The sequence below is a fragment of the Hipposideros armiger genome, unplaced genomic scaffold (genome assembly GCF_001890085.2).
Source record: "Hipposideros armiger isolate ML-2016 unplaced genomic scaffold, ASM189008v1 scaffold_39, whole genome shotgun sequence".
NCBI classification, from domain to species: Eukaryota; Metazoa; Chordata; class Mammalia; order Chiroptera; family Hipposideridae; genus Hipposideros; species Hipposideros armiger.
Window position 1 is genome coordinate 4,288,144 of NW_017731389.1, and position 12,223 is coordinate 4,300,366.

Consider the following 12,223-nt stretch of genomic DNA (forward strand, 5'->3'; position numbering starts at 1 on the left):
AGTCTAGTTGTGGAGGACGTTGCTTCACTGGCCCATGTTGGTATTATCATTGCGCTCTTCCCGGATGAGGCAGATCGGTCGCCGGCGTCTGGACTGCTGCTCACGCTGGCTGCCAGCCACACACGGTAGCCCATGGCAACCCACTGCAGCAGGGGCTGCAGCCTACGCCGGCGACGGCGACTCACAGCAGCCCAGCTCCAGGTCAAGCTGTTGTTCAGCATCTTAGCTGTAGAGGCCACAGCGTCACTGGCCCTCATGTGGGATCTGAACCGGGGCCCTGCTGCTCAGAGCTGGCATCCCAAGCCAGCTCTTAAACCAACATGCCACTCGGCCGGCCCAGAAGCCCTCTTAATGTGGGTCTGTTGGTGATAAACTCTTTCCATTTTGGTTTATATTGGAAATATGAATTTTGCCTTTATTGAAAGACAGTTTTTCTTGGCATCCTAGTATAGTTTGCCAGCTGCTTTCTCTTAGCATCTTGAGAATATTCTGCTGTGTCTCCTTTCCCTGTTGATGTTGAAAAGTGATTCAATCAACTTGTTTTTTTTGTGAATCATCTGTGTTTTTTCTAAGGATGTTTTCACGATTTTGTCTTGATGTGCAGTTTGATTAAAATGTTTCCCTTCTTTGTGCTTCCTGTATTTATAAATTCATGTATTTCACTAGCTCTGGGATATTCTCTGATTGCATATGTTTGTACAGATGAAAATTGGATATTTTCAGCCATCACCTCTTCAGATATTGTCCCCTCATTTTCTCTTTGCTATCCTTCTTCGTCTTTAGTTCGAAATGTGTTAAATCTTTTCTTTTCTTATATCTATTGATATCTTTCACATTTTCCGTCTTCTTGTTTCTTTGTGCTGCATTTTGGATGAACTCTTAGGTCTTTCTTTCAATCCTTACTTTTTTATTCAGCTGCGTCGAATTTGCTGTTGATAAACAAAATGCAAGATGAATTGAGGTATTTATTTCCAGAAGTTCAGTTTTCTTTTTCATACCTGCCTGATCTTTTTGTTAGTCTGGAGCTGCTCATTCAGCATATTTTATTTCTTTGATTGTTTTAGGTAAAAGTTTTATATCTTATGAGACTTGGAATATCTGAAGCCTTTGCAGATTGTGAGGGTCGGGTAGTTAGTGTATATGAGAGGAATCCTGAATAGATGGTTTCTGCTAACTTACTCATAGTGGTTTTGTGTCATTGATGTGTGTTTTTTGTTGGGGAGCTCAACATGGAATCTTTCCACCTTCTCTCCCTCCCTTTCTCCCCACATACATATTTAACTTTGGTATTTCATTTAACCATTTGTTGCAGGACATCTTTTTGTGACAGTATAGACAAACCATATTCTTTTCAGTGGTTCCACTATATTTTTTCCTATGAATGTACCAAAATTCTGTCCATTTTCCCTTTTAATTAAATAAAGGGAGACTACAGAGCCCTTTACTGTTTTTTCATTAATCCTCCTGTACATGCTCCCTCCCTAAGCCATTCTGTAAGTATCTTTTGAGTGCTTACTCATGCAGGATACTATAAGCTCTTTGTGTGAATTATTTGAATTTATCTTCACAACCAATCAAGAGGGAGGTGCCATTATTTTTCACTTTACAGAGGAGAATGCAGTGGCCCAGAGAGGTCCCCTGACTCCCGTGAGGTCACATAGCTAGCTGGAGGTGAGCTCAGCCTCCTGGTAACCCAGGCAGCCTGACCCGAGTCTGATGGTGTATCTGGACCTCCCCCAATTCGGTGCTATTCAGAGTGTGGCCTATGGACCAGTACTCTGTCACTGGCTCTCTCTTCTGTCACAAGGAGATGAAGTGTATAATCCACTGTAAACATTTAGCAGCTTCTGGAGCAATTTTTCGTTGCTCTGCACCCAAGTCTGTAGCCAGTGGACTCATCTTCTCAAACTGGGTGTGGACCAGTTTGGGTGGTGTTGAGCTCATGTGGGAGGCGAGCATGCAGAGCTGTGTTCTAGCTCTGTGTAGTAGGACATTCACCAAGGAGATGTGTGGCTCTACTGTAGATCGGTGCGGGGGACAGGTCTCTCACCTAAGCTGGTTGGAGAGGCACTGCAGCTTGATAAAAGTTGGTAACCATTCTGGTCCTTTTGAACATCAAGATTCTCTGAGTTCATTTTGTCCTGAAAGCCACCCTTTGTTGCTGTTTTCCCTCTTGCCCTGCAGGCTTGTGACAGTGGCCTAGGCATAGTATCCGGAGTAAGAAGAGCACCGTTGTGAGGGCTCATCATGATTCTGCTCTGATCCTGTGGACTTAGTCAATTGCTGACAATACTAGAATGGAATAAATAACCCAAGTGCTTTCATTGATTGACATTAATTGCTTTTACTATAAGATAGAATGTGCTACGTGGAGGAATCACAAAATAACCTAGTGGTCCCACCTACTAAATAGAGATTTGTAATTTTCAGACATGTAATTTCAGTCATCTCCTAGTTCTTCTAATAGAATAAACGAATTCATCACCTGTCACCCACCCCTGATGTGTAAATGTTAGTGCAGGACAGTGGTTGGTGGTGGTAAACTCATGGGTCTGAGTTTCTAGCTAACCCTATAAGAGGTGCCAGCCGTCAGTCATGAGTTCTGCTGAACGCTGAGCATCTCCTAGAACAATCGATAGTGCAGTTGTGCTCCTAAATGACAGTGGAGAAAGAACAAGGTTTTTATTTGGTTGCCTGGATTATGTTGGGTGGCCCCCGCTCTTGTAACAATTTGGTATCAGATGCTTTTTTAAAACTGAGAGGTTAAGATCATTGAAATGTGGATTGAGACTAGTCAATAGAATAGTAAATTTAAATAATTAGCATAATGAATTTAAATATATTCCTAAATTTAAATAATTAAAATAAGAAATAGAGCCTACCAGGAGTCTTATGCATTACAGTTTCAAGATATCTTAGTTTTATGATTTTTATTTTTTTTGGTTATTAAAACAAGTCAGCAATCAAAAGGAATTTTTAAAAACATAAGCAAATATGTTCTATTAGGTCACTTGAACTTTCTCGATTATATCCTGTACCTATAACTGCAATCAAATAGATGTTGCCTGTATTTCTTGCTTTGGGAAATGGTCCTTTTTCTTATGCTTGACAGATCATGAATTGCATCATCCTACATAATTTTGGTTTTGGAACTTGGATTTTCTCCTCAGCAGTGAGTGCGACCGTTGAGAGTTTTTTGAATTCTTCTTTCTGTAGTAACCTTTGATCTCCAAATGCCACTAATCTAGAACAGAAACACTACACAATCACATTGGAATCCACTGTTAAATTTGTGCCTTGGTCATAATAGCAGTGGGTCAGAATGAACTGTGTTTTCCTTATCTGCAGAAAATTGTGCTCATTTAGATTATGGTTGCCTAAATAAGGGGTGACTCAGGAGAAAATAATTTTCTCTAACAATTTTTGGGGGATTTATTTTTTTCAGAGGACTTGGTATATTTCTCCTGCCCCACCGCAATTTCTCGTTTCCCTTTTTTTTTTTAATATATAGGATGGGGAAAGAATGATGGAGAGATGTTTTATACTCTAGTCCTCACATTAGCAGACATGGAGTGATTACTGCTGGGCGAAGGGCAAAATAGCAGACACTAATAAGTGAATAAGATTACACCATATTCACTCCATTTCTAAACATAAAAACTAGAACCATATTGAACATGAAAATACAATCACATTTTTTTTTATTTCCCCCAGATTTTTCCAAACTTCAATCTACGAACATGCAAAACACTAAGAAAAGGTTTTTCGTCTTTCAAAGAGTTCCTAATGTTTTTGTTCACATTTGAGAGTTTACAGAGTTATAGGTAAACCTTGATTCATTTATTTAGCCTCTGAAATACAACTTTAGTTTTGGATTTGGATGTGTTTAGGTGTGCTGAGGGTTTTTTTTTTAGCATTTCAGATAAAAGGAAATATACGTATTGATAAAACTGATGAAATCTCATAAAGTAGCCTGTTTTGAGGCACCTGTTGCAAATGGCTCCTGGGGCTGGCTTCTTTGCTCCTGGGCCATTATCTGCCTGGCTCTTGGCTTCCTAGGGGGAATAAATTGCAAAGGTAATTTATTTTATGGTTTAAATAAAAAGGCGTGTTTTAGAGTTTGGGAAGAAAAAGCCGGGAGTAAAGACTAAAATTGAAATGATAATGCACCTAGAATGGGAGAAAGCTGCAGGCAGAAATCAAAGTGGACACTCACTGCTTCTCTGTGATGCCTGGCTCCTACTCTGATAATTAAGTTTACCCTGGTTGTCAGTGCATTTTATCTGGATCTTTTAAAACCATTTTCTCTGAGGCTATAACTGGATACAGCATCTTGTCTTTTGTCCTTGTTTATGTATTAATTCCTAAAATGATCTGTGACCAATTGGAAAAAGGGTGAACTGGGGCTTTATGTTTTGGGGATATGGAATTTTGTGTTCTCCAGATGCATCAGTTTTTTGGGGGATGTTCAGGTGTTGTGGGAGGCAGAAAAATAACCCTCAGTGAGAATCAAGAAGTGGCAAAAACTTAGCTAATGGAGGCCTTTAATAAAATCCATTAGGCCTCTTCACCCCCTTGATAAGTGAGATAGGCTTTAACCAGCTTCTATAGAACAGTTCCTAAATTTAAATAATTTCTTGGTACCTGAGAGTGGCCATTTTCTATTAATGAGCTTTGCCTAGAAATAAGTAGCTATTCTAAAGTGGTGAATACTTTTGTTTGCTAAGGTCTCAGCCTCTCCAGACATGTCACTTATTTTGGAAGGCACTTTTAGAGCAGATCTAGCTCTCTTCAACATCTCCCTGCTCCATCTTTTTAAAATTTGCTACTTTCCCTGGTGTTAAGAACAAAAATTTAACCAAGTAAATTTAAATATCTAATTGGCTTTATGGAATGATTCATGAATTGGGCAGCAACCATCTAGTACGTAGGAAGGTGCTCCAAGGAGTTGTGTGAAATGGAAGGTTTTTATAGGCAGAAAGAGGGTGGGACAAGGAAGTTAAAAAAGTGGATTATTTCAGGCAGGGTTATCTTCCTGAAAGCAAGGGGTTTTATCAGGTAGATTACCTCACTAGCCCTGAGCAGGAAAATCAAGATGTATAGGTTTAAAATTAAAATTGCTTTCCTGGAAGAGGCTGAGATTGCAGTTAGGTTAGGATTTAAGTCTTGGTGTGGCTTAATGACAAATGACTCCATTTTGAGTCTGTTGTTTCTTTTTAACACTGGGAAGAATTGCAAAGGGAACCAAGTGTTCTGTGAAATACTGACCCTGCTAATTATCAGAGTTCTTTTTCTTAATTGAGATATACCGGAAAATTCACCCTTTTAAAGGGGACAGCTCAGTGGTTTTTAGTATATTCACAAGGTTGTATAAATTGATCACTAATTCCAGAAATTTTCATCATCCCCAAGAAGAAGCTCTGTATTCATTAGCGGTCATTCCTTATTCTCCACCCCGAACAACCACTAATCTACTTTTTATCTATTGTTCTTTTTTTATATTACATTGAAATCTGTTGTCCTTGTAACTTCATGGTTAGATGACATGGAGGGTGGGATGGGTCGAAGTTACATGAACACACCCTTTGGGCCTAGCCTCTTATTTTCAACGTCTGACTTTTAGGCCCCCGTGCAAGGGGAAGGTGGTGTGGTGAGCCTGTGGGTCTGGTTCTCTTTTACTGCTTGTGATTAAATGTACCAGTCGAAAATAGTGAAGGTCTGGTAACTTGCGAGAAGTGTAGTCTGACTTGATAATGAAATTAATTTATGGCAAACAACCTTTTGAATGCTAAGTGCAGAATCGGAAAAAAAAAAAAGCATCCCAGTTCCTCACTCTCCTTTTGTTCTGTAACTTTTAGAATAATCAGAATTCAGATCATATAGGACTTTCTCAGTCAAAACCAGAAAAGCAGGTAGCTTGAACATATTGCAGGCATGGTTATAGGTGTCAATTAAGCCTTCAGTAAATCCTTTGGCTTTCTGCCCATTACACTAGTATGAGATTTTGAAGTAAGTGATTTTTGAAGATGAGGGGGAATTAATTTAAAGGGGGAGGGGAAGCACCAGCCCTCAGCAGTTTGCCTTGACCATAGCGGGAAGCGTTAAGACCTTTGAGAAGTGCTAACAAAATACAGAGTGTGTGAGGGAACCACTGGGGAACTGAGGGGACTGCTCACTGGATGCTCTTTGCTGGTAATAAAAATTTATTAGCTGTGATGTGTTCTTAATTGCTCAGCTCTCCTGGCCTGTTCCAAATGGTTTCTTAAAGAAGCGGAGTGCTGGACCTACTCCCAAAGTTCCCACTTTTTCTGTAGCTATGTTTTTCTGTCTAAGTACTACATGTGGCTCTCTGTTTTGTGGAATTGCTTGGCAAGCAGTTCCAGGGACTGGCGTACTTCCTCTAGGCCACTGTGATGAGGGAAGGGTGGACCGACCCCCCAAGCCATGCCTATTAGGGTGTGGGTGCCGGGGAAGCTAGTGAATCTCCACAGAAATCTAAACCACCTGACTTGGGAGTGGTTGGCAGACCTTTTACAATAAAAGGTGGTAATTGCTTAATGCAGGTGCCCTTTTGTCTCCTGCCCTCTGGCTCTTGTATTATTATAAGTGACAGGTGCTGGAGGCTTGGAATTAATGTAGCTCTCCCTCCCTTGACTTGGCAGATGAAATAGGAATGCATTATTTGAGATGAATGCATCAAAATGTTGTGGTTTAAAAAGTGCTTTGAATAGAGTTGAGTCCATTTGAAAAATAGTACTTTCCTTCTGAAAATATTAATTTCCTTCAAGGATGGCTGGTTTTTCTGTTTATTCTGTTAAAGCATAGGTAGGGGGAGGGATGTATAGAAGCGTGTTTTCATCTGCATTGAGTTATGCCTGACCAAACGATATTGAACAATGATGTCATATGAGGACCTGTTATATAAACTTTTGAGATGTGGTGACTTGTGCAGAGTTAGGAATTGATGCACATACCCCAGAATTGGGCTTAACCTGCCATATAATAAGGAGCTTTCTGTATTCTGGTGATTGACTTGGGATGGCTTCTAAAACCTGTATAACAATCTTTTTTAATTTTTTTGAACTATCCCTTTAAGAAGAGGGACCATGCATCGTACAGGGAGGCCCTTTGGAGTAATTGTAGGACTCCAATTGTAGTAACTATGGTTGCTGCTGAGTTCTGCCTCTGTTTTGTGCTTCCTAGGGTGTGTTGGTTCAAGTTAAAAATAGAACTCTAATTAAAATGGGTGTTCTCTCTGGAAATAAGAACTATATTTCAATTAGTAAATTTCCTGTTTCCTTAACATGTGTTTTTTGTTTGTATCCTTCTAATTTTTTTTTTTTTTAACAGCAAGCCAGGGCTGAGCAGGAAGAAGAATTCATCAGTAACACTTTATTCAAGAAAATTCAGGCTTTACAGAAGGAGAAAGAAACCCTTGCTGTAAATTACGAGAAGGAAGAAGAGTTTCTCACTAATGAGCTCTCCAGAAAATTGATGCAGGTAAATTATCTTTTCTCCCCTCTCATCTTCCCTGCCTGTTTTCCTCGCTAGGAAAAAAAAAATTACTTTGATACAGAACTTTGCTCAAAACATTTGCTGATGAGCTTGTAGCTAATGATCCTTGGAGATTAAAAATACCAGGAAAGACAGCAGCAGTGTGATACTCAAGGCTGGGGTCCCGTAGCTCACCTGCTTAGGTAAGGTAAGATAGTTTATACCCTGAACGCTTCAAGAAATTGCTGACGAGCCAGATGCCTCAGTGTGGGAGTAAATGCTATATGTAGGATTTTGGAAATAGAGGATTAACACCAAATATGAGATTTTTTTTCTCCTTTTATGTTGACTCTGTAATGAATATACAAACATTGTTGGCAGCTAAAAGTGGGTCTTTTGCACTAAAATATGAGGATGGAAAGCAAAATGACCAGTGTGTGTGTGTGTGTGGGGGGGCGGGGAATAAAAGGTACCTGTGATCTGTGGTTAAAATTAGATACAATCATCGTCAAGTGGGTAATATGTTGCTGAAAAATACCAAGCTGCTATTAAAACTTAACATTAATCACTATTGTTTATAGAAGACACCACACCAAATAGATAGGAAGGTTTGATTATTCTAGTTCAAAGACCCCCCCCCCTTTTTTTTCCCTCAAAGCTTATCTGTAAAGCACAAAAGTAAGATTTTTTTTTTTTAGGACAAACATTTTATGGGTTACTTAGTATGAATTTAAGAATAAATAGTATTGTGTTTTCATTATTTAGCACAGCTTGTCCAAAGTGTGGTGACCAGGTATAAAATCATCCCAGGAGGACCATTATTGCCATTTTGTCAGATGGCTATGGAAGGAAACACCCCCTGTGTTTCCTCTTCACTGGCATCACTAACAATTTCATTCATTAATTTGGTTCACATATGTATTTTAGTGAGGTTATAATAAAAGGATATTCGAAGCTTTTAAAAAACTTCCTAAATTCTTTTCTTCCATCCATCAAAATGGTCCTATAATAGAAGACCAGAGCTTTCATATAGAAACTTTAGTGTTAAGACCAGACAGTGGTCCTGGCAACTGTTATTCCATCTTTATTTTATTCTCATTTTGTCGACCTGATGACTGAATAAAGACACTATTACAATCTTGCCCAACATTTGATTTATATGGCAGATGTTGAAATGTGAAGAATAGAGGTACCTAGGCAGTAGTGTCGAGCAGAGATTTATGGCAGAATTTCTGCATGGACACTTTTTGTTTATTCGTGTGCACTGATTTTGAGAAAAAAATGAGGGAGGTTAGTTTGGCCTTTGACTATATCTCACCTTGGCAGCATGAGACGACTTACTCTTCACGTTGCTTCTGGAACTAAAGGGATGCGAGTCTGGTTTGTTCTGAGTTTAGTGTGTTATCAGGTGGCCTCATGTATTTAACACTGTACAAAACTTTTTTTGTTTTCACCTGTTAGTATTTGGAGTCTGACCAAAGTACAGGTAAAGCAGTGAAAACCCAGCCAGATCATGCCCCTTTGCTCTGTAACGATTCATCCTCACTGCGAGTGCTTCTGCAGTGTATAGTTTATAGCCAGCCTCTCATTCACTTATCATCACGACCCACCTGCTTTCAAAGGACGTTAAAGATACTAAATATTATAGGCGCGAACACATGAGAGCCATACGCAACAGTAAAGGAAGTTAGTTATAGTAATGCACTTGGCGTAAGAGGGCCTGAACTTAAAATTTAAGTTCTGAGCACTCTATAAATAGAGCTATACCTAGGAGAAATATAGTGATTGTCTTTCATACTTCTTATGTCTAAAAATAATAGTTTTATTTGGTCAGGAGAAAAAAATACTTCGTGTATTAAAAAATTAAATTTTTTGAGGAGCATTGAATCTTTCTAAAGAGACTGAATAATATGTAAATTGAACAACACAATAAACAGTTTTTGCCAGAAGTAGTATATAATGTGTAGCACTAGTCTTCATGTGGCCAAGACTTGTGTTTGCCCTCGTCAAAACAAAGGGTATAGTATGAAGGTGTGATTCTACTGTTTGGGGAGCTCTAGGTGGGTCTGTAGCTTGTTAGTGGTCTGATTTGTAGAATCTTGACAATTGAATAGTCCGTATGTCTCTGAGATAATCTCTCATGAAGCCTAGCTTGGTTTTTAAAAAAAAAAAGTGTGTGTGTGTGTGTGTGTGTGTGTGTGTGTGTGTGTGTATTCTTAGGTTATATATATATATATATATATATATATATATATATATATATATATATATCATATCCATAAGATTTGCCATTTCAACCATTTTTGAATGTATAATACAGTGGCCTTAAATACAGTCACACTGTTGTGCAACCATCACACTAACCATCCCCAGCACTTCTTCAGATGCTGGACCCATTAAACAATAACTCCTTATTCCCTGCTCCTGGGTCTTAGGCTTTTGAAAGGAGATGGGTGGCAGGGAGTTTGGGGTTGAGGCCTCTGGCAAGTCCTAGAGCTATGTCATTCCATGGCACGATAGATGTCTCATCTTAGACATCAAGTACCATTACACACCACTTTGTGGAAATAACCAAGAAGCCCTCTTCAGTTGTTGGCCTGTTGGCGAGATGTCAGATAGCTGCAGGGAAGAAGGTCTGTGGGCCTGCACGACCCATCCTCCAGGCTTCCCATACTTATTTCCTTAAGGGTTTCAACCAGTCCTTTGTTGAAGGCTCACATTTTCTGCCACCCAGTGTGGAAGAACTGCTCTCCATCTGGAAGATTTTTAGAATAATTGGTACCAATAGACTTTTCCAACTGTGTAATTACTTTAATGTGGCTCTCAAGGATGTTTGCTTCTGGGTAGGATTTTGTTATGAAAAGCCTGCTAAGCAAGACTGTACTGCAGGTGTTACTGATAGACAAACGGGTGAATTGACCTGTTCACCATGAAAGTGTTGAGCATTTTTCACCCCGAAGGCCACTGAGAGGCTATTTATAGAACAATTCTGGTTTTGTCATTATGCTTTGGCTGTTGTCTCTCATAGTGATTGGACATTGCTTTTATGTGCATTTCAAAGGAATTCTTTGAGCCTGAGAACAAAATGAGATTTTTGTTACGGAGGACACTTCCCTTCCCATCTGCTATCACTGAGCTGGTACCCAGTACCTTTAAAAACGGAATCAAGTTTCTTTAAGTATTGGTGAGGAAATCGCTTTGCCTTTTTAGAAGATCAAGTTTGGGAGATAGCTTAAACACCTCCATATATGTTAATGCTCATGTAGACACACACATACACACACACACACACACACACACACACACACAGCATGCAGCTTTTCTCCCTTTTGTTTATATCCAGTATACACAAAATTACATCTTCATTTTGTGAAAACGCTTATCTGAAAAAATCTGTATCTTTCTGAACTCAGAGTATGGGATGATTACATGACTAGTGAGAAATTGTCCTATGAAGAACCTTCTTGTACTCTTGGTCAGTTTGGCGCAAGTCTGCATCCGAACTTAATTCTGCCCTGCAGTGCCTTAAAGAGAGCTTGTAGTTTAATTGTAATTTGTAATTAAAATTTATAAGAAATTGTTCGTGAGCAAACTCTTCATCAGAATTTGATATATAACATATACATTAAATAAGTAATGCAGTATAGTGAAGATAGACAACATTATTGTGTCATAATTATCAAACTTACTAAGAGACTAGATCCTAATTATTCCCACCACAAAAGGAAATAATTTTGCAATAGAGGTGCTATCACTATGATGACAATTCTATTACAATATATCAATGTATCATCAAATCAAGATGTACACCTTACTTTTACACAGTGTTATATGTCAAATACATATTTTTTAAAAGTCTAAAAAGCTATTCGCCGTTCATTAGCTGTAAGTATACTTGGGTGCTGAGCTTACAGGTTAGGTTAATTTTCTGGTGCCCCTTTCCTTCTAATTTTGTAAAAGCAACAGGAATTAACTTTTGTAATTAGAAAATACAGTAGTTCGCCCTGATCCATGGGGAATATGTTCCAAGACCCCCAGTGGATGCCCGAAACTGCAGGTAGTACTGAATCTTACATATACTATGTTTTTTTCCTACACGTACATACCTTTTCACTTCAAGGAAGCGCTTCACAGCTTCTCTTTGGCATGCCCCAATTACCAGTATCACTACTCTTGTGCTTTGGGGCCAGTTATTAAGTAGAGTAAGGGTTACTTGAACACAGGTACTATGGTGCAGTGGTAGTTGATTTGATAACCAAGATGACTACGAAGTGACTTAATGGGTAGGTAGTCCATACTGCATGTATCCACTGGACAAAGGGATGATTTCTGTGCCAGGCTGGACAGAGCAGGATGGTGCAAGATTTCATCACACTACTCAGAAAGATGCATAATTTAAAACGTAAATGAATTGTTTATTTCAGGAAATTTCCGTTTAATATTTTTGGACCATAGTTGACCGCGGGTAACTGAAACCATGGAAGGCAAAACCACAGGTCAGGGGGGACTGCTTTGTCTTATTTCCTAAAGAGGAAATTTTAAATTTCTGACGCTCTTTTGTACTTATTTTTGACTCCTCTTTCTGTGTCACTACCTTGGAGAGCTCAGAGTCCTGCTGGTACAGTTGTATCTGTTTGTCATGGATAGCAAGACACTGACGCTCCCTGCAGAGTCAGGCTCATTTGCGGGTGATAGAAGATTCTGGACTGCCCAAATCATTAATAAGTAG

At 39.2% G+C, this 12,223-nt stretch overlaps 1 protein-coding gene across 1 annotated transcript in view; it reads left to right on the forward strand.

Annotated features, from left to right (window-relative positions):
* Positions 1 to 12,223, forward strand: part of CCDC6 (coiled-coil domain containing 6) — a 119,386-nt gene that overhangs the window by 49,049 nt on the left and 58,114 nt on the right. The window contains exon 2 of the mRNA XM_019638414.1: positions 7,351 to 7,500. Coding sequence (XP_019493959.1) covers positions 7,351 to 7,500 — 150 coding nt within the window. The remainder of the gene's footprint in view (positions 1 to 7,350; positions 7,501 to 12,223) is intronic.